The sequence below is a fragment of the Tachysurus vachellii genome, chromosome 6 (assembly GCF_030014155.1).
Source record: "Tachysurus vachellii isolate PV-2020 chromosome 6, HZAU_Pvac_v1, whole genome shotgun sequence".
Classification (NCBI taxonomy): Eukaryota; Metazoa; Chordata; class Actinopteri; order Siluriformes; family Bagridae; genus Tachysurus; species Tachysurus vachellii.
In genome coordinates this window covers 12,728,685-12,749,591 of record NC_083465.1, presented here as the reverse complement: position 1 = coordinate 12,749,591, position 20,907 = coordinate 12,728,685, and the positions used below count along the sequence as shown (strand labels likewise).

The window sequence follows — 20,907 nt, the reverse complement described above, 5'->3', positions numbered from 1 at the left end:
AAGCCTTCAGTAAGTGGACATCATTTAAGAGGTGCCTTTTATTCCTGACTATATTGGCCATGGTATTATGGTTATATATGTATGACATGAACAAAACATCATGAGTTATATCTTTCAGTGCATACTGTGACTTACTATATGACTGACAATGAAATCTCATAGCAGAGTCTTTTTCTTTTAGCAATTCTGGTTTCTATGACATGGATCAATTACTGAAGAGAAAACATGACAGCAGTGATAGAATTTGTAAATGTTACTTCTGAACCATAAACATCCTCAGCATTTGTATATGTATGAAATCTTTATATAATCTGTTTTGCAATGTGTGCATTCTCAGATAATGAGAGTAATAGCAATGTTTATTTATTTGAATGTGTATATAAGTAAAATGGAAAATGCTTCTGTTATACTGAGCTTATCACAGTATACAGAACACATGTGATAGTGCTCAAACGCTGCTGGTTAAAAGTGATACTGTAATGATACGTCAGGCTTGGGTCAGAATTGGCAAACACAACAACATAGATGAGGCAGAGATCAGAATCAATAACACGGGCAGAAGGTAAGGACAGGCGGCAGACAATCGTAAAACAGGGCAAAATAGAACAAAGTCAGAAACCAGGAAGACAGCAAGAAAAGACGCTCAGACCGATAGCAGAGGCAAATCGAGACTTCACACAGAGGTCAAGTTCAAGGCTGCTTATATGGGAAGTGGGTGATGAGCGGGTGCTGGGAGGTGTCGTCCGGAAGCTGTTAATACTCAGGCGAAGGTTCCCTCTGGTAGCGATCGGGGGTCGAGGCAGGTGCTTCAGCCATGACAGAGACCCCCCCACCCCCCGCAAGCGGCTCCTGAAGCGAGGATACGTACGACGTCGGGGCCGTCCGCGAAGTCGAGGAGCCGGTTTATCTGGATGAGCTTGGTGGAACTCCAGTCCAGGATGTCCCCTACCCTCACCCAAGAACGTTCCTCCGGGCCATACCCCTCGCAGTCGACCAGATATTTGAGGTGGCCGCCCCGGCGTCTGGAGTCCAGTAGGCTGTGGACCTGATAAGCTTCTTCGTCGCCGATCAACAGAGGCGGTGGCACCGGTGGGTTGGCAGTCTCCTCCTGCTCCCCTCTCGGCGCGTTGGCGGGCTTAAGCAGCGAGACATGAAACGTCGGAGAGATACGGTAAGTGGATGGTAACGCCAGGCGGTACGACACAGGGTTTACTTGTTTGACGATCTTGAATGGACCCACGAACCTAGGGCTGAGCTTTCTGCAGGGGAGGCGGAGCCGAATGTCACGGGTGGAGAGCCACACCCACTGTCCAGGTCGATAATCTGGGTGCGTTCTACGGTGCCTGTTGGCTTGGAGTTTCTGTTGTCTGATGGCTCTCTGTAGCTGGTGGTGAGCCACGCTCCAGGTCTCCTCGCTCCTACGGAACCAATCATCCACTGCAGGCAGATCGGAGGGTTCCCCGGCCCACGGGAATAATGATATCCGAGGATACATTGGAAGGGTGTGAGGCCGGTGGCTGGTTTGGTGAGAGAATTCTGTGCATACTCCGCGCACATGAGGTACCTGCTCCAGTCAGCTTGGTTGTTTTGACAGTATGAGCGGAGGAAGCGGGTGAGTTCCTGGTTCAAGTTTTCAGTCTGGCCGTTGGCCTGTGGATGATATCCCGAGGTAAGACTGATATTTAATTGCTTGAAGAAGGCTGCCCACACTCGGGAGGTGAACTGTGGTCCTCTGTCTGAGACGATATCTTCAGGTAAGCCATAGAAACGGAATACATAATTACAGAGGGTTTCTGCTGTTTCGAATGCCGTGGGGAGTTTGGGTAGAGATATCAGGCAGCATGCCTTGGAGAACCGATCAACGATGGTGAGAATGACGGTGCAATTATCGGACTTGGGCAGATCGGTGACAAAATCAATGGTGATATGGGACCAGGGTCGCTGCGGGATAGGTAGTGGCTGTAACAATCCGGCCGGGAGTTGAGGTGAAGTTTTTGATGTGTTGCACATAGTTCATCTTCTAACGAAGTCTCTGCTGTCTTCGGACAGAGAGGACCACCAGAATTTGTTTTGAGCCAGTTGGGTTGTGGCCGAGATGCCGGGGTGACCGGAGCTGGGCAAGGCATGTAGTAGTTTCAGAAGGGTCTAGCGTAGATTCTCCAGCACGTAGGTTTTGGTAGTGGGACAGTCGTCAAGAGGCGGAGAAAGCGTATTAGCCAGAGAGCTCTGTGTCATGATGTCCCATTGAATGGGAGCGACAATCTGAGCCTCAGGGATGATGGGATCTGTCGGAGAGTTCTGGTCAGGTTCGTTGTCAAGGCGGGAAAGTGTGTCGGCTTTGATATTCTTCGATCCTGGTCTGTAAGTCACTGTAAAGTGGAAGAACGTGAAAAACATAGCCCATCGTGCTTGGTGGGGGTTCATTTGCTTGGCCGAGTGTAGGTATTTGAGGTTTTTATGATCCGTGAGAACCGTGAACGGATGCTGAGCGCCCTCCAGCCAGTGTCACCACTCCTCGAAGGCCGCCTTCATGGCCAGTAGCTCACGATCCCCCACGTCGTAATTGCGTTCGGCGGGAGACAATTTCTTGAAAAAGTAAGCACAAGGAAACATCTTGTTAGCCGGACGTGATTGCTGAGAAAGGACCACTCCGATGCCAGTACTGGAGGTGTCCACTTCGACAACAAACGGCCGAGCCGGGTCAGGGTGGTGCAGGATGGGAGCTGTGGTAAAGTGCTCCTTCAGCAGGTGAAAGGCTCTGACCGCTTCAGGTGACCACGTGAGACGGGATGGTGCCTTCTTCATCATAGAAGTGAGGGGTGCCGCGATCGTGCTGAATCCACGGATGAAGCGGCAGTAGAAATTAGCGAACCCGAGGAAGCGTTGTAGCTCCTTGACGGTTTGGGTTCGGGGCCACTCCAATACTGCCTCCACTTTAGAGTCATCCATGGTGACTCCTCCGGCGGAGATGACGTATCCTAGGAACGACGTGGAGGTCTTTTGGAATTCGCACTTCTTGGCTTTCGCGTAGAGCTGATGTTGAATCAGGCACTTCAGTACAGCTCTTACGTGCTGGACATGTTCTTCTAACGACTCGGAGTGGATGAGGATGTCATCGATATACACAATTACCCATCGATCCAGCATATCTCGGAAAACATTGTTGATGAAGGATTGGAACACTGACGGACTGTTAGAAAGGCCGAACGGCATGACCAAATATTCATAATGGCCGGACTGTGTGGAGAAGGAGGTTTTCCATTCGTCTCCTTCTCTGATATGAATAAGATTATAAGCATTGCGTAGGCCCAATTTTGTGAAGAACTTGGCCTTACGCAGCTGTTCCAGGGGACAAGTGGGAGCGGATAGCGAAACTTCACGGTGATTTCATTCAGCGCTCAATAATCTATGCATGGGCGGAGCCCTCCGTCCTACTTCTTCACGAAGAAAATTCCAGACGATGCCGGTGATACGGAATGCCGAATTCTTTAGTTCCTCCTCGATATATTTATTCATAGCTTCAGATTCTGGTTGTGACAAAGGGAAGATTCTGCCCTTAGGTGGCGTGGTATTGGGCAGAAGCTCGATGTAGCAGTTGCAGGGACGGTGAGGTGGTAGCTTGGTGGCCTTGATCTTGCTAAACGCCTCTGCGAGATCATGATAGTTCGGGAATGACTGGAGTGTCAGGTGTGGAGTACAGCGGAAGTAAAGCTTCGGAGGGCTGATAATGTTGAGCGCAGGTTTCATCCCAGGTTATAATCCACGGTTCTCTCCAAGAGATGACTGGGTTGTGGAGCCTCAGCCATGGCAGACCCAGGATCAGGGAGTGATGAGGAGAGGTAATGGCATGGAGTCGAATAGTTTCGCTGTGACAGGAACCCACTTGTAATTCGATTTCCTCGGTGATGAATCTTATCCATCCCTCTCAGAGAGGTCGACCATCTATCGCCTCCACTGACAAGGGAGAGACACACTTAGTTAGCGGGATGGCGTCTGATCTGACAAACTCCTCCGAAATGAAATTTCCAGAGGCGCCTGAATCGATGAGAGCCTCCTGATCAATTCCTTCTGATCAAACTTTCCTTCTGTTATCGTCTCCAAATAATTGAATTTTAGACTAACCCTAACCCTAAACTAAAGCAAATTATTCCAGAAGTCCTGGCCTTTGTCTCTGTGTTCTTCCTCAAACTTCATTCTTGCTTTCATATTTTTCTTAGACAGCAAAGGATTCCTCCTTGCACGTGTCCCATGATAATAAAAGTTGTGCAGTCTCTTTCTGATTATAGATTCAAGAACTTTGACATCAACTGTAGCAAGAGTTTGCTGTAGGTCCAGTGATGATATTTTAGGGTTTTTTGAGACTTCTTTAAGTAGCTTGTGGTCTGCTCTTGAGGCGAGTTGCTTGCATGTCCTGACCTGGCCATGTTGGCAGTTGTTTTAAATGCTCTCCACTTTTACATGATTTTCCGGACAGTGGAACGGCTGATTACAAATTCTTTTGAGATCTTTTTATATCCCTTATCAGACTCGTAAGCATCAACAATGTTCTTTCTAAAGGCCTCAGAGAGCTCTTTGGATCTCACCATGGTGATACCTCACAGTACAACAATTAAGACCAAACCAAACTAAATGTCTGAGGTTTAAATAATTCAAGCCTCCTTTAAAATTTCTGTAACAATGTTCTAATAATTTGCACCTGATGTGATAAACCTGTTGGTGTCCTTACTTTTTCCTCACAAAAAAATTTACGTTTTTAAATTCCATTTTACAGATTATTTGAAAGAAGTCTTTTCTTTGGTTTTCTTTGTTTAGTTATATTACTTGAATCATCCAATATTGAAAAAATTAAGATCAGAAAATGAAGATCAAACAACCATATGTTTAACTATTTAACTATTGCCTAAACAGTCTCTGCTACTTGCTTGCATTTTTAAAGGGGATTGCAGTTGTAGCAGTGCTAATAAAAAAACACTATGCCAAGACACCTCTATTCATATAAACCATAATTTTTCTTTTCTGATTTGAATCTGATTTGAATTTCTTACAGAAGACTAATCTTAAGTGCTGAACATGTTTGGTAGAATCTGTGAGGTAGATCAACATCATTTACTACTGTGTAATGTGTTTCAGTACTCGGATTCACATACAGTGTGAGGTGTGAAAAGATTCTACGGTTAGAGCATGACATCTTTATATCCGTTTCTTTTTTCAACAGGAGGGGAAGCTTGAAAACAATCTACAAAATCTGGCAACAGATGTGGCTCCTGTGTATAAGAGACTTGCACCTGAGGCTTATCAAAACCAGGTATAAGCATAATGGCAGTCAAATATTTACATTGTATTCTTAACTCATAAAAAAATGTTGAGAGTGAAAACACAAAAATTTTATTGAGCATCTCTGAGCAAAAGGGGAAAATTGAGCTCTGCAGCTGCTGATTGAATATTAGTCAATCCATTTCTCCACATTTTGTTGAATACTTCACAGAATTTCTGCTGAAATCCCTGCTGTGAAACACAAAAGTTGAGTTGATTTGTGTCTTTTCAGGTGGGGCAGGAAAAGTTGGGGCAAGACTGCCGCTTGGGCACAACAGAGGGTCGTCCATTCTCTGGTGTGACGGCGTGTGTGGATTTTTGTGCTCATGCTCATAGAGACACACAAAACATGACAAATGGGAGTACTGTGGTGAGCATCACACACATTTATATTCTTTATTCAGAGCTAAGGTAAAAACTTGTAGTGAGGTTTTAATATAGATGTGAAATTTCATATTTAAATTTCACATATTAGTGTTCAGACCTCATATGTACCTATTTTCTTACTTTTCTCACTTGCGTACAATTCTGAGTTTGAAATTAAGCAAAATATTCTCACTGATTATTACTTTGTTTGAGGGACATTGTAACTGTCTGAGTGTGATGTAACTACTAAATATCCTTCTGAAATTTGTTGTGGATATTGTGAATACACTAAGAAACTATGAAATGCCAACTGACCCCAATATTAAATATGTATTTTTTCAGAAGTAAAGACATACTTCTTCTGTATGATATAACCAGCGAACCTGTTGAGTCAGGTCAATAAACATTTTGCTCTATTACTACTACATTCAGGTGTGCACTTTAACTAAGGAGGATAACCGTGCAGTGAGAAACATTCCAGAGGACGAGCAACTTCATGTTCTGCCTCTCTATAAGATCTCAGAGACTGATGAGTTCGGGCAGGTGGAGGGCCAGACAGCTAAGATGGAGACTGGAGCCCTGCAGGTGCTTTCTTCTTTCCCAAGAGAAGTACGTATGCTGGCTGAGCCTGTCAAGTCTGCACGCAAGAGAAGACTGGAAGCCAAGAGAGAGAGAGAGAAACAAAGCCGCCAGGAAAAGAAGCAGGTCATCCAAGCAAAGAAGAAGAACGAACCCCTCAAAGGTACTGACATATTGATAGTAATATTCTATTAGTCTCTATCCATGAGACCTTCAGCTGGTTGTTTGTGTGACACTCTCAATTTTGATGTTGTGTTTATAGCTCCTGGCTTCTTAATGCAGAGAAATGTGAAGAAAACTAAAAAAGTTCATTCACTAAAGGAGAAAAAAGGCATGTGTAAAATGTATTTTATGTCACACTTGAACTAGGTGAAATGTGACCTCAACCTCAGTTTCCTGAGAAAATGGAAAGTGAGAATGCAATACATCTTGGTGTCTTCAGCGAGTAAAAAATGTAGGAGCTGTTTATTATTGAGATGTGGTCTATATCATTAATTCTGTTGGAGTATCTGGCACCTGTATTCTTATAAATATACCCACAGATATTTGTAGAATAGAATATCATTAATCTAATATTTGGTTGTCTTTGTATATAACTCATACAGTTGTGCTCAAAAGTTTGCATACCCTGAAAGAAATTGTTAAACATTGTAATTTATTTGTATAATATGATTGATAATGCAAAAGATGTTTTTCTTATTTAAGGATAGTGGTCACGTGAAGTCATCAATTTTCACATAGTTGTTTGACTCCTTTTTAAAACCTAATGATAACTGAAATCACCTGAACAACCCGATCAAAAGTTTACATATAATTGAATGTTTGGCCACAAACATTATTATAAACACACAGGCTGACACACAGAGGTTTAATGGCTATTAAAGGTACATTTTCACACCTGACTCACTGTAATTGTAATTAGTGCCTGTGCATTAATAGTCAGTGAGTTTCTCAGCTCATGAGGTGATGTACTGACTTGGCTGGATACTGAACCATGGCAAAAGAACTGCCAATGGACCTGCATAATGAGGTAGTTGAACTTTATAAAGCAGGAAAAGGATATAAAAAGATATCTAAACACTTTAAAATGCCAGTCAGTGCTGTTCAAACCCTGATAAAGAGGTGGAAAATAAGAGGTTATACATGTAGATACAAGGCCACAGTCAGGTAGACCAAGAAAGATTTCACCCACTACTGCCTAGAAGAATTGTTCAGGATGCAAAGAAAAACCCACAAACAACCTCGAGAGAAATACAGGCTGCTCTGGAAAAAAGTGGTGTTGTTTCAAGGAGCACAATAAGTAGGTACTTGAACGCAACTGACCTGCATGGTCAAGTTGCCAGGAGAAAGCCGTTACTGTGCCCATGCCACAGTAAGGCCCGTCTTCAGTACACCAGACAGCATCTAGACAAGCCTTAAAGCATTTTGGAGTCATTTGGAGTGATGAGACCAAACTTTTACTTTATATTCACGACCATAAACCCTGTGCACGGAGAGGAGCCAACAAGGCCTACTGTGAAAGGTACACCATCCCCACTGTAAAGCATGGTGGTGGATCTCTCATTTCTTGGGGCTGTGTGAGCTTCAGTTGCACAGGGAAGTTAGTACAAATTAATGGCAAGATGAATGCAGCATGTTATCAGAGAATACTGGCAGTCAATTTGCCAATAATTCTACAGCAAGAAAGCTGCACATGGGATGCTCTTGGATGATTCAACATGACAATGATCAAAGCACAAGGAACGGTTGACCCTTCAATGGCTACAGCAGAAAAAGCTGAAGTTTCTGGAGTGGCCATTACAGTCTCCTGAACTCAATATCATTGAGAAACTTTGGGGAGATCTCAAATGTGCAGTTTGTGCAAGACAACCAAAAATTTACAGGAACTGGAGATATTTTGCCAAGAAGACTGTGTAGCTATACCACCTGAGAGAATTAGGACCTCATGCACAATTATTACAAAAGACTGCATTCCATCATTAATGCTAAACACAATATTAAGAACTAAGGATATGTAAACTTTTGACCAGGGATTCTTTTTTATTTTATTTTTTGTTATGTTTTGTTTGATTATTGTGCCATTCTGTTATGCCTTACATATTAACTTGAATCATACATTCGCATTGTTCTTATATATACATTTACATTCTTATTGATTATCTGTGTTTTATGTTGTAGGTTTTAAAAGCACTTCACCATGTTTTAAGATGGAGCCTGAGAATTACTGTCCACCAATGCAAGTGACTCCAGAAAAAGGAATGAGCTTTTTAAGTTTAATCTCGTCATCCAGCGTTTACAGCAGCACAGACTGTACTCCACAAGTGGGCCCTAGTGAACACACTGCAGCACTTTCTCCCTACTCTAACTGCAACCTACCCACCCCTCCCCAATACGCCACACAGAAGCCCTACAAAAACCAGCAGCATACACACGGCTCCTTAGACACCAAGTCCATAGGTTTTAGTGACTACCATTTTGCTGTAAAGACAGAACCCAAGGAAGTGCACTGCTTCCAGGGTGGCGCTTCTCCGAGATTGCTTTCCCCAGCCCAGGCCGATGGTCTCCACAGTCGAATGACCCAAATACAACCGAGCCTGGATAACAACTATCACCATGGTCCACCCACAACCTTGCGACCCCTGACTCCAGAAGAGGTTAAAGCTGAGGAGGTGTGGTCAGACAGCGAACACAACTTCCTGGATGGGGATATCGGTGGGGTTGCAGTGGCCCCGTCTCATGGCTCTATACTCATCGAATGTGCTCGCCATGAGCTTCACGCCACCACTCCCGTTGTGCGCCCTAATCGCAGCCACCCCACTCGCATCTCTCTCGTCTTCTACCAGCACAAGAGCCTCAACACACCAGGCCATGGCTTGCTCCAGTGGGAGGCCAAGATGGCCGAAAAGGCCAGGGAGAGAGAAGAGCAGGCTGAGAGGCTGGGAGCTGAGGCTGCAAATGTGGGAAAGTCAAAGGCAGTTATGACAGATTTAGAAGGTGAAGAGGAAGATGTTTGGCAAGATGAGATGGAGGAGCTAAAGGTCCCTACTCGCCAGTCACTAACAGCTACTCGGGACAACGTCATCACATCATCCCCTTATGCTCTTACTCATGTTACTGGGCCTTATAACTGCTGGACATGACCGTGGCCATGCCACTTTTAGCTAATGCCTTACCTCAATCAGATCTCTCTGTTTTTAACACATGCTTTTTTCTTTTTTTTTTTTAAACATATAGCTCTACATCTCAGCTTTTCAAAAAATAATGCTGACTACATTTGTCAGTTTTTAACTGTGAGATCTGGTGTCTACATTTTTTGTTCTTTTTTTAAGAGATGGTGCTCACAACAGATGTTTTAAAAGCTGGTTTTATACAAAGAGTTGGAATTAGTGCATAGAAGATGTGACTATTTATTCTGAATGTTTTACTTTTTTCTTGTTTTTTTTTTTTTTTGCATCAGTTTGTATTTAATTTCTGGTCCAAGCCTGTTTACTGCAATATTACTGTGTCAAACTGAAAATGACGTGTGTAGTAAACACTCAGAATTGACATTGTGAAATGTGAATTCTATTGTTTTTGCCTCAGCTTGGGTGCTCTTTTCAGTAGTTTTTCAGTAGTTGCTGTTTTATGGTGCCATTGTAGCAGTAACTTACTGAATAACCAGTATTGTGATACAGTTGGTTGTTGGATAGATTTGAACATGTAGCATTGGTTTTTATCATGTAATGAAGGTACTTAGATGCAGAATTATTCCCATTACACATTGTGTTGTTTGGAGAGGAAAAAAAAGCACTTTGAAACAACTTGACTTTTGAAATGTCCAGTATGCACAGATTTTGTTTTGTTTATAAGCGACCTCTTTTATCCAGTATCTGTATATGTCCTTTGCTAAGTTTATTTGGAACCCATTCAGGATTTGTTTTTTTTTTTTTTTTTTTTTTTTAAACCATGCTTTATGAAAGCAATAATCATGGAAGGTTATATGCTGCATTTTGATAATGTGTGGAATCTAATCCATTTTATTACTGGAATTTGCATAAAATACAATATTACTAGTTTCCCAGTTTAGGTTTTTCAGTTCACACAGAGTTTAAAACAAGACTTGAAAAAATGGCATTTTATATAATCTGACATAATATTTTGTCACGTGTGCTAAAATGCATCAATAGATTTACTGTATGTTTCTCCATGGTGCTTTTTTTGAAGACCTACTATATATCCAACTGAAAGTAGATCTTTTTTTTATTGATTTATGGTGTTTTTTATTTGAAATAAATCATGCTATGTTTTACAATTTGCATTCTTTGTAAATGTCTGAATGTTAGTTTTTTTGTTTTTTAAACCAACATATATTTGTTAGCCTGCTACTCCATTGCATGAAATGGGGTATGGTACTTCATAACTGTGTTCATGCTTTCTAAGTTAGACATTTGTTATTGCAATTTAGGAAATTCTAGGTTTTCCGGTCTTTTTCCTTAAGGTGCTTAAAGTTTACTGTGTAAATGTAGTATATTATGATGTACTCCCAAAACTTTTATATTGAAAGCATTTGTTTCCAGAAAACAAGACTTTGTTTTCATGCCAGCTGTGTAAAATCACCTTTTATAGTTTTTTTTTCTTTACAGCAAAGGCAGAGAAAGTTCTTGCAAAAAAAAAAACCCATCAACACACAAACAGTAGAACCTTCTAAAGACACAAAGTGGCATGGATATATTCATTCTAGTGTACATTTCCAATTAAAGCTACTTTTGCTGAACAAGGAAATTGTCGCATTTGTGAAAAACACTGGTGAAGCTAAACAAAGGAAACTAATAGTAACACTGGGCTGTTACTCAGGGAGTTACTACAGTAAAGAGTTCCTTCATCCTATCAACATTTAAAATATAGTTATTTGTTTATTTATGAAATGTGTTTATGACTGAAGACTTTTGGGGCAATTGAGAGTGCAGATTAAAATTAAGTTTGAATGTAGATTTAAAATGAAGTGTACTGAGTGCTCGTTTTTTACTGAAATTTCCAGTAACAGGAAAAAGTTCTTGCGTCATAAAATATATTCTTTTCGATGTTATTTTATGGCATTATAGACTTGGATAACACAGCTACACAGAAATGAGGAATTACATCTGCATCTCTAATGAGCGAAAGCAGATGTGAAAGTTGACCAAAATGCCACATGAGGAATCAACCCTGAGAGGAACTTATGGAGGTGACAAAGAGTAATGTGATTTTTTTTTTTACCTCGAACAGAGAGACAGTACTAAATCTGTTCAAAACATAGAGAAATTGAATGATCTAATTTTGAATAGGAGTTTAAGAATCAAAGAAGTAAGAGCAAGTGTAAGCTTCAGTTTGTAAGCACATGTAAACTGTGCTACACCAGTTAAAAAGGAGAGAGCCATTGCTTAATTTGTTCTGATTTCTATCATTATGGTACCTTTACACAGATGGCAATATTGCAATGCAGATAAATGGGATGAAAAACATTTTGTGTTAAAAAGCAGGTTAGTCATATTTCTAATTAACATAGGCAACTTATAACTGATTAAATATAAAATACATATTAAACGCCAATTAAATGTAATTCAATTTTAACAGTCAACATATAAATGGGGGGCACGGTGGCTTAGTGGTTAGCACGTTCGCCTCACACCTCCAGGGTCGGGGTTCAATTGTGTGTGTGGAGTTTGCATGTTCTCCCCGTGCCTCGGGGGTTTCCTCCGGGTACTCCGGTTTCCTCCCCCGGTCCAAAGACATGCATGGTAGGTTGATTGGCATCTCTGGAAAATTGTCCCTAGTGTGTGATTGTGTGAGTGAATGAGAGTGTGTGTGTGTGCCCTGCGATGGGTTGGGGTGTCCGTCCAGGGTGTATCCTGCCTTGATGCCCGATGACGCCTGAGATAGGCACAGGCTCCCTGTGACCCGAGGTAGTTCGGATAAGCGGTAGAAGATGAATGAATGAATGAATGAACATATAAATAAAGGACACAAATTTTAAAATTTCCAGAATTTATCACTAATGTGCAATTCAGAGGAGAAACTGGCAAAGAAAACTCACTGGAATAATATTAGGAAAAAACCTTGAGAGAAACTATACTCACATGGGAGCTCACTAGTCCTCATCTGGCTGGCACCGTATAGTGGGATTATAAATTATTTCCCTTCTAATAACTACTATATGGTAAAAAGGGGCAGCTGTATTACCAAGACATTTTTTCTAGTTTTAACATGAAGTTTTTTCTGATATTAAAAGTTTATATTTGAGAGAGAGAGAGAGAGAGAGAGAGAGAGATTATTAGGTAATGGTCACATAATGGTAGATTATGTGCAGAGTGCAAGCAGAGACCTCTTGGTTGGAATGAAAACCAGGCCAGGGAGAGAGAAGAGCAGGCTGAGAGGCTGGCAGCTGAGGCTGCAAATGTGGGAAAGTCAAAGGCAGTCATGAGAGATTTAGAAGGTGAAGAGGAAGATGTTTGGCAAGATGAGATGGAGGAGCTAAAGGTCCCACGTCATCACATCATCACCTTATGCTCTTACTCATGTTACTGGGCCTTATAATTGCTGGACATGACCGTGGCCATGCCACTTTTAGCTAATGCCTTACCTCAATCAGATCTCTCTGTTTTTAACACATGCTTTTTTTTTTTTAAACATATAGCTCTACATCTCAGCTTTTCAAAAAATAATGCTGACAACATTTGTCAAATTAGAAATTAGAAAATTTACTCAGAATGGTGCCATGAAGAAATACCATCCAGTGAGTGGCAATTCTGTAGAGATAAATAGCTTATTGCTTATTGATGAGATAAGTTTATGCAGAATGGCCAGACTGATTCAAGCTGACAGGTTACAGTAACTCAGATTAGGTTTAAGGTTTTTATTGTCAGTGCTACCATATGTGCAGACATGCAGAGGAATCGAAATACTGTTTCTCTTCTCGCTTGTCAATACAATATAGAAAGTTTGTTTAATAATATTCTGTGTTCTGAATATAAAGGCATTTGTAAGGTGCCAGACAGATAGCAGAAGTATGACAGTAGTATAAAATGTCTTATGTGCAATGAAGAAGTAAGTACTCTGTACAATTGTGGTGAGCAGGAAAGCATCTCAGAATGCACAATACGGAGAACCTTGATGACAAAAGAAAGCCGGGGCACACTCACTGAAACTGGACAGTTAAAAACTGGAAAGGTGTAGCCTGGACTGATGAATCTAGATTTCTGCTGAGCCACACAGATAGTAGGGTCAGAATTTGTTGCCAACAGCATCATTTGAATGCCACAAACTATTTGAGTATTGTTGCTGACTATATGCATCCCTTCATAACTACAATTTACCCAAAGGTTATTTGATGATGGTTTAAGTGAAAAGGGGAGGCTCAACCCAAAAGTATTATGTGTTATGTGTGTATGTATTATGTGTTCCTGATGACATGTTCACTCGGTGTACAATTGCATGCCAAAGGATAGAAAACCTACCTAATTAAAAGTGTGGCTTATCTTTGTTGGTGTTCTGATCTGTGGTCTTTGTACATGCTTCAAATAAACACTTTACAATTAGAATTGGCCTAATGTTCCTAGCAAATGAAACCTAGACAAAGTTAAATTTGATATTCAAGGGTTCTCAAATATTTTTGCAGATACGGATGCCCTTATCTATCAAATTAATTTAAACAATTCCCCTCATTGTAGATTTGGTTTATGAACAAGGATCTAAATCTTTTTATTTAAAGGTGTATAATAATATTCTGGCTGATGGCTGCAGACAAACAGCTTTTTATTCCTGAACTCACATACAATACTCTGAATCTAATGTTGACATTTCTACAGGACTATTTTATTTTTTTTTGTTAATGAGGTTTGAATTGAAACCCATTCTATTCAAATGACCAGAAGATTAGACTAAATCTTTACTAAATTACCTCTGAAAATAGAAACTAAATTAGAAAATAGCTTCAAACTAGATTATAATATCAAAATATAATGAAATATATTGAAAATAGGTTCAAAATAGATAATAGCTTTGAAATGGATTTTTTTCTAGAAATGGATTTCCATCTCTGTAGCTAAATAAAATATGAAGTACCTGCTGAACCAGAATTGTGTTCGCTGTATGCAGGTGGCCTTTATACTCTAACATTATAACAGAAACATGTTCGGATCCAGAAAACAACAAATAAAGAACAAGTAACTAACCTACTGAAAAATCAGGTACATTAAATCTAAATGTCATCTGCCAAAACACAGACTGAGCTGGCCAAATTGCTGGATCATCTATGCCAACAGGTAGTGATGGTAAAAGGGAAACAGTAGAAGGGAAAGGGTTTCTGAATCAATCAAAAAATGTCAGATATTTATTGTTCAGTTAAGACAGTTAAAAATAAATAGTGAAAATTTTATTTCCAGCTGAAAAGCTGATTTACCGGGGTGACCAGCTCAGCCTGTGTTTTGAGAGCTGGTTACAACAAGCTGCTTTTAAGTAGTTTGTAGGAGAAACGTTTCATTTCACTATGTACTGCGTCAGCTATAAATGACAATAAAAGTGTCTTGATTTCACTAGTTAGTTAGTTAGTTAGTTAGTTAGTTGGTTGGTTGGTTTTCATTTTAATATATTTCTAAATGGGTTTCTTCGATAAAAAGGGCTCCTTGTCTTTCTAAAAGATCCTACTTTGAAGCTTTTCTAAAAAAGAAAACTGTCTGATATAGGGTTAAATGGAATGAAAAAACCAAGAAGCACATAATCCACATAAGCATTATGACTTTCAGCATGGTGTAATATGGCTGGAAGCAAAGGAGCTTTGTTTATACTTGGTACATGAATATTATTATTATTATTATTATTATTATTATTATTAATCACTAACTGTAATAGGAAAACTGCTTATTTCTAGTAACAGTCTAGTTCATGTACACAATTTACAATTTGAGAATCCACATTGTTTAGTGCAAATAGACATTATGTCCATTTGTATTGCTGAATTGTGCTAGTGAAGCAGGTCAAGATAAAGACTAACATACCATATGCCTTATTAATTTAAATAAGGCCTGTTTAAATGTGTCTCCTGGTAACATTTCTGAATACTATCTGTGATATTTTTATGTTTAATTTGTAAAATAAATGAATGAAACAAAAGAGGAGATTGTGAGGACACCACTGTTTAGGATTTTTAGGACCCATTGTTCAGGACCCTCTGCCTTGGTGAAAACACTGGAGAGGTTTTTAAAAATTAAGATTTGTGGAATAACATAGTAATATGTGACAGTAGCTGCTGTTGTAAAAAGTCGTGTAGCTGAGGCTGGTAAGACCGCTGCTTCTGGGTGGGTGTTGAAGCGTGGATTTGCACCACTGAGTCATTCATAGCAGCGTGTCGGAGTCCGCGTGACTTCAGCGAGTTGCCGTAGGATCCGGTTTGTCTGTGTGACGTAACGAAGGGCCAGAAAAAATTTTACAGGCAAGATGGCGACTTCGGAGCCGGTAAGAGAGAAAGGGGTTCACTTAGCTAGCTCGTTCTTGCGTCTCTAAAATGGCAACGCCGATGTTTCTGAGTGATTTTGGGTTGTTTTTGCTCGGATCATCTGAACAATGCCGGATGCTCGGTTGCGGTATCTGTGTGTAAACATTGGGGTGCTGCTCAACTTCGGGTGGATGAGCAGCGATGCTAAGCTAATGCTAAGCTAATTATCTTCTAAATGGACTTGGTCAGGGGGCAATGCCGCTGATCCGTGTAGGCAGCCAGAGAAAAGATGGTCTTTATGGTGGACATTTTACATCGCCTTTATGCATCACTGTGGGCCGTCGTTGTAGTTACTTTTAAACGTATGGACTCTGTTTGTTTTGACCGGCTTGTCGGTTATTACTGGCCAGTTGGACACGTGTGTCGGCTGCAGCTTCTGCTAGCTCTCTTTTACAGAACAGAACAGTGCTGTGACAGAGACTCCTACACATCGATACCTGGATTTAACAACCTTAGGGTCGGGAAAGCTTTGCTAAAATGTTTTGACGGAGATTTTGTTGTGCGATGTTGTAGTTCTGAATGAAGTAACATGAGCTAGCAGGCTAACACACGATGAGCTGGATTCGTGATGATCTGGATTGTTGTTCGCCAGTAGAGGGTGTGTTGCTTTTGTCGAGCCGTTTACTAAACGTATTTACTGCCAACATTCACACCAGCAAGCGAGGGAATGTAAATCGCCATGTATCAGGGATTAGACACGAGATTTACTAATGCTCTTTAGTATAAAGCTCAGAATTAATCTTAGTTCTTCCCTTATGTTGCATTTGTGTTCGTGTTCTGTGTTCAAAGGTTCTGTAACCCATAATTAAATGTAAAGATGTAAATATATTGAATTCATACTATAGAAGAAATAAGAAACATTTTATTGTTCATTCAGCGAGGACCTGAAAGTGAAGAGGGCTCTAATGACAGTCCCACACCAGTTGCTGCCAGTCCTGAACAGTATATTAAACATCCTTTGCAAAACAGGTAATGCAATTCTTCTTTAAACATTGGTTTCCACAATAACTGAATATATATATATATATATATATATATATATATATATTAATCCATCCAGTTATGAATTACCCTGTATAGGATTTTCTGGATGTTTTGAATGCGATACAAAGCTTTATATTGTCAGGTTTCCAATTTTCCTTTCATGCCATCACAGTCTCTCATCTGGATTTGCTATGCATTATTCTTCCACTCTGGAGTATGTGTGTGTGTGTGAGAGAGAGACTGACTGACACTGTCAGACTGTCACTGCTATGGGCCAATAGGAAGTGCTGACCACATATGGCAAGCTGTGTGTTTCCAGAGCCGTCATCCTTGTTGCTGCACATTACTCACCTTTCTCTTCTCTCTCCACCAATGAGAAGCCTCGCTTGCTTTGAGAGTCACACTCCATACACTCTGTAGTGTTTTTAAGCTTTATTATAACTGAGTAATTGGACTTTGGACCATTCTTGCTTTTATTTCTAACCTGTTTAAACTACACGTTAATCCCCCTTTCTGTCTGGATAAAGTATCCTGTCTAAATAAGAGTTTTGCCATTATGTATATTTATCGGTTTAAAGTTTCTGTGATCCTACTATGTGCGAAGCAGTTTGAATGTTTGTATACTGTAAGTTAAGTTAAATAAGTCTGCATTTATTTGCTTGTTTAAGTTTAAGTGTCCTCTATGCAGATGGGCTCTCTGGTATTTCAAAAATGATAAGAGCAAAAGCTGGACGGAAAACCTGCGACTGATCTCTAAGTTTGACACAGTGGAAGATTTCTGGGCGTAAGTGTGTGATTTGCAACTGTTAAAGCACTTTTCTTTTCCTTCAAGTTTTTACAGTTTTTGTAGAAATAATGTCTCTTTTCCGATTTTGTCCCTGCAGGTTATATAACCACATACAACAACCTAGTAAGCTTGGATATGGCTGTGATTACTGTTTATTTAAGGTATGGTTTAAAGACTTTTCAATTTCTGTTTACTACTTTGACAGTGAAATGTCTTGACTAGCATCCTGTGTTCACTGATCTCACACTGTGTATGTTGTGGCTGCTCTTTCTCTCAGGATGGGATCAAGCCCATGTGGGAAGATGACAGGAATAAACTTGGAGGGAGGTGGTTAATGACGCTCAGCAAACAGCAGCGACACAATGACCTCGATCGCTACTGGATGGAGACAGTAAGTTTACCTTTTTTTTCTGAAGCGAAAGCTCTGTATCTTCATTATTTGTGCAGTGTTTTAATGTTGCTTTATCAATGTGTTTTGCAGCTGTTGTGCTTAATTGGTGAATCTTTTGACGAAGCCAGTGAAGATGTTTGCGGAGCAGTAGTTAATGTTCGTCCAAAGGGGGACAAAATCTCCATCTGGACGGGCAACTGCCAAAACAGGGACGCTATTATGACGATAGGGTGAGTTGCGTCTTTTATTTTTTTATTTTTTGACTGAAGTGTTGCATAATCAATAGATTAAAATGATTTGCTGTTGTAGCGTTCAGCTTCTGTAAGAATGAACCTTTCCCACTTGGGCTTGAGGAATTAAATAAACTGATCTGAATAACACATTAATATTTTAGTTCTCACCAGCGAGTTTTTATGTGTATAGAACTGTACACCTAATGGCGTCTTTATTAGGAACACCTGTACATCTACATTGTTCTAATCAGTCAATCATGTGGCAGCAGTGCAGTGTGTAAAATCATGTAGATACACACCAGCAGCTTCAGCTAATGTTCATATCAACCATCAGAATAAGGAAAAGAGTGATGCCAGTCCTTTTGTCTATGGTGTGATTTTTGGTGTCATACTGGCTGGTCTGAGTATTTCTATTGCTGTTCATTTGCAGATTTATAAGTGATTGACAGCTCTGTAGTTGGAAACCGTTGATGAGTGTTGAGTAAAGTCTGAGAAAAGGGGTTCGATTTGTTCGAGCCATCAAGAAGGATATGGTAGCTGAACTTTTACCTGTAAAACTCTGGTGAGCATAAAAGCATCTCAGAACATAAAAAATGATGAGTTCGCTCATTAAAACAGGACAGTTGTAGATTAGAAAAATTATTTTTTGCAATGTTCCACATTCCCTTGCCCACTGTAGCCTCACATACTTGTCCTTGGATGACTGGAGTGGAACCCAGTGAGGTCTTATGCTGTTGTATTGTGTGTTCTGAAATGCCTTTCTGCTCACCACATTTGCACAGAGCGATTATTTGAAACCCATCCTGTCGCCTTAAACCATCTGAACATTTTTTTTTGGACCTCTCAACACGGCTTCTCTACCAATAGAACTGTCACTTAAGTGATGTTTTTTTTCTTTATTGCACTGTTCTGTGTAAACTCTCGAGACTTGTGTGTGTTTTATATAAAACAAAACCCAGATTAGCAGTTTTTTAAAACATATTTCAGCATTGTATACATTGTGTTGCTGCTACCTGATTGGCTGTTGAGAGCTACACAAGTGAGTAGTGGTACAGTTGTTCCTAATAAAGTGCTCAGTCAGCGTACTGCAGCATTTGTTATTTAGCACAGCTATAGATCTTTCCAGTCACCTCTCCATGTATGATGATAAAACTGTTTATGCATGCTTCTGTTTTTTTCCCATTTCATTAAGGCAACAATACAAAGAACGCTTGAATCTCCCCATCAAAAACATTATTGGATACCAGTCCCACGATGACACCTCTAGCAAAAGTGGCTCTACGACAAAGAACATGTATTCAGTTTGAAGAAGATTTTCAAGTTGTAGGTTTATTAAAATTACAAAATTTGCATCACATTATGTTTAAGTTGTCAACTGCTGTAGTGTCCTTTCTTTTAAAAAAAAAAAAAAAAAAATTAGAAAAATGTTAAACATGTGCATTTGTAGTCATGTACTCCATTCTAAACGAAACAAGATTATCTAATGGTTTTGACCCGTGAGAGGGACTGCATCAGCTGAAGCTATACGAATCACGCTAGATGATCTTTTAGAGTTCAGACATTATCCTAACTAATAAAAGTGCCCTAGCTGAAAAGGTTTACAGTTTAGACTGAAATGACACCGTTCTTTCCTTTAACCTTTCTTTTTCTCATGCTTCTTAATTCTAAAAAGCGTATGGGGGACAACTATGAACACTTGAAGAGCCGACAGCTTCGTTTACACACATTTTATGGCCCAGAATTATTTTAACATGCTTTGGTTAGAGGTGTTTGGCATAAGACATGATTGCAGAGGCACCTGTAGAGAGAATACCATAAAGGTTCGTAACAAATGAGCGTAGGTTGTTCTTCAGAGATTTGGATGAGTAGCAGATCGTTGTTTCAGCTATGCTGGAATTGTGGAATGATGCTTGTGGACCTTTTGTGTTAGCCCCATCTATTTATGACTTATGCATTGCAGTTGAGCTACTTAGTGAGAGGATGACTCAAAACCCATTATTGTTTTGCGTTATTATAATTATTTCCCTTCCTTTGTTTTTTGAAGTTGTTAGTAATGTGGACTACTGCTTAATAGAGAAGATTTTTACAGTGAATTATACAGTAAAAAACATATATAGCTATGCTTTTAGGTATGCGTTTGACCTTTTCCTCTTGCAATCAGCATTGTAAACATCTCATTTGCACCACTTTCGGTGAATTAAAATGAAAACAATACTCATTGTGAATTTATTTTGTTCATAATGTATCTATCTGTAATTCCAGGATGTATATTACCTTCTTTCAAAGTAAAGGTCACTTGCTTTGCATTAACAATTTTTTGTGCTTTTTTTTTTTTTTTTTTACCATCAAACAGTAGAAACGAAAGATACTTAATGTCCACCATAAAGACCATACTGTAAATTTCACTCTGTTGCTTCATGAGTCATTGGTTTATTTTTGTTTAGTTTAAAAAAAAAAAGGACCTGTACTTTTGTCCCTAATTAAAGCTCAAATGCATTGGTCATATTTGTGAAATCCAAAATTACCTTGCCATCCATCTGTTGTATACAAATGTAACTGTGTAAATAGAGATGGTAAAAAAAGAAAGGAAAATATACCTGTCTATTGAACACAAGTTTCTAATTTACAGTCAATAAACAGCGATGTCACCTGAATGCTGTGTTGAGACTGTGCTCATCAGTGTATAGCTTCTGGAAATGGATACTGTTGTGTTTAATATATATATATTTATTGGGACTGTTCTTAG

General features: G+C 39.8%; 2 protein-coding genes across 7 annotated transcripts in view; both read left to right on the top strand.

The window, feature by feature from the left end:
• Window positions 1–11,019, top strand: part of tet1 (tet methylcytosine dioxygenase 1) — a 34,825-nt gene extending 23,806 nt beyond the window's left edge. For 4 of the 5 annotated variants that reach the window (XM_060872328.1, XM_060872329.1, XM_060872327.1 and 1 more), the window contains 4 exons: window positions 5,216–5,305; window positions 5,546–5,683; window positions 6,112–6,421; window positions 8,437–11,019. In XM_060872328.1, the coding sequence (XP_060728311.1) occupies window positions 5,216–5,305; window positions 5,546–5,683; window positions 6,112–6,421; window positions 8,437–9,398 (1,500 nt within the window). In that variant the 3' untranslated portion in view covers window positions 9,399–11,019. Of the gene's footprint in view, window positions 1–5,215; window positions 5,306–5,545; window positions 5,684–6,111; window positions 6,422–6,520; window positions 6,757–8,436 lie in introns of those variants that run through there. The other variant, XM_060872330.1, reaches the window with a different exon arrangement.
• A 4,559-nt stretch (window positions 11,020–15,578) lies between these two features.
• On the top strand, window positions 15,579–20,474 carry eif4e1c (eukaryotic translation initiation factor 4E family member 1c). Of its 2 annotated transcripts, XM_060872335.1 has the most exons (7): window positions 15,582–15,726; window positions 16,644–16,735; window positions 17,439–17,534; window positions 17,635–17,698; window positions 17,815–17,928; window positions 18,019–18,158; window positions 19,354–20,474. In XM_060872335.1, the coding sequence occupies exons 1-7, from the start codon at window positions 15,709–15,711 to the stop codon at window positions 19,466–19,468; spliced, it is 639 nt and encodes a 212-aa protein (XP_060728318.1). In that variant the 5' UTR covers window positions 15,582–15,708; the 3' UTR covers window positions 19,469–20,474. The 2 variants fall into 2 exon arrangements, with proteins under 2 accessions (XP_060728317.1, XP_060728318.1); XM_060872334.1 differs by having other exon boundaries at window positions 15,579–15,726; window positions 17,815–18,158.
• The last annotated feature ends 433 nt before the right edge of the window (window positions 20,475–20,907 follow it).

Bases quoted from the DNA above. Each gene is read 5' to 3' on its own strand.
- eif4e1c (XM_060872334.1), top strand. The intron at 17,535-17,634 runs GTAAGTGTGTGA...TTGTCCCTGCAG, and splicing joins ACAGTGGAAGATTTCTGGGC to GTTATATAACCACATACAAC. The intron at 18,159-19,353 runs GTGAGTTGCGTC...CATTTCATTAAG, and splicing joins GACGCTATTATGACGATAGG to GCAACAATACAAAGAACGCT.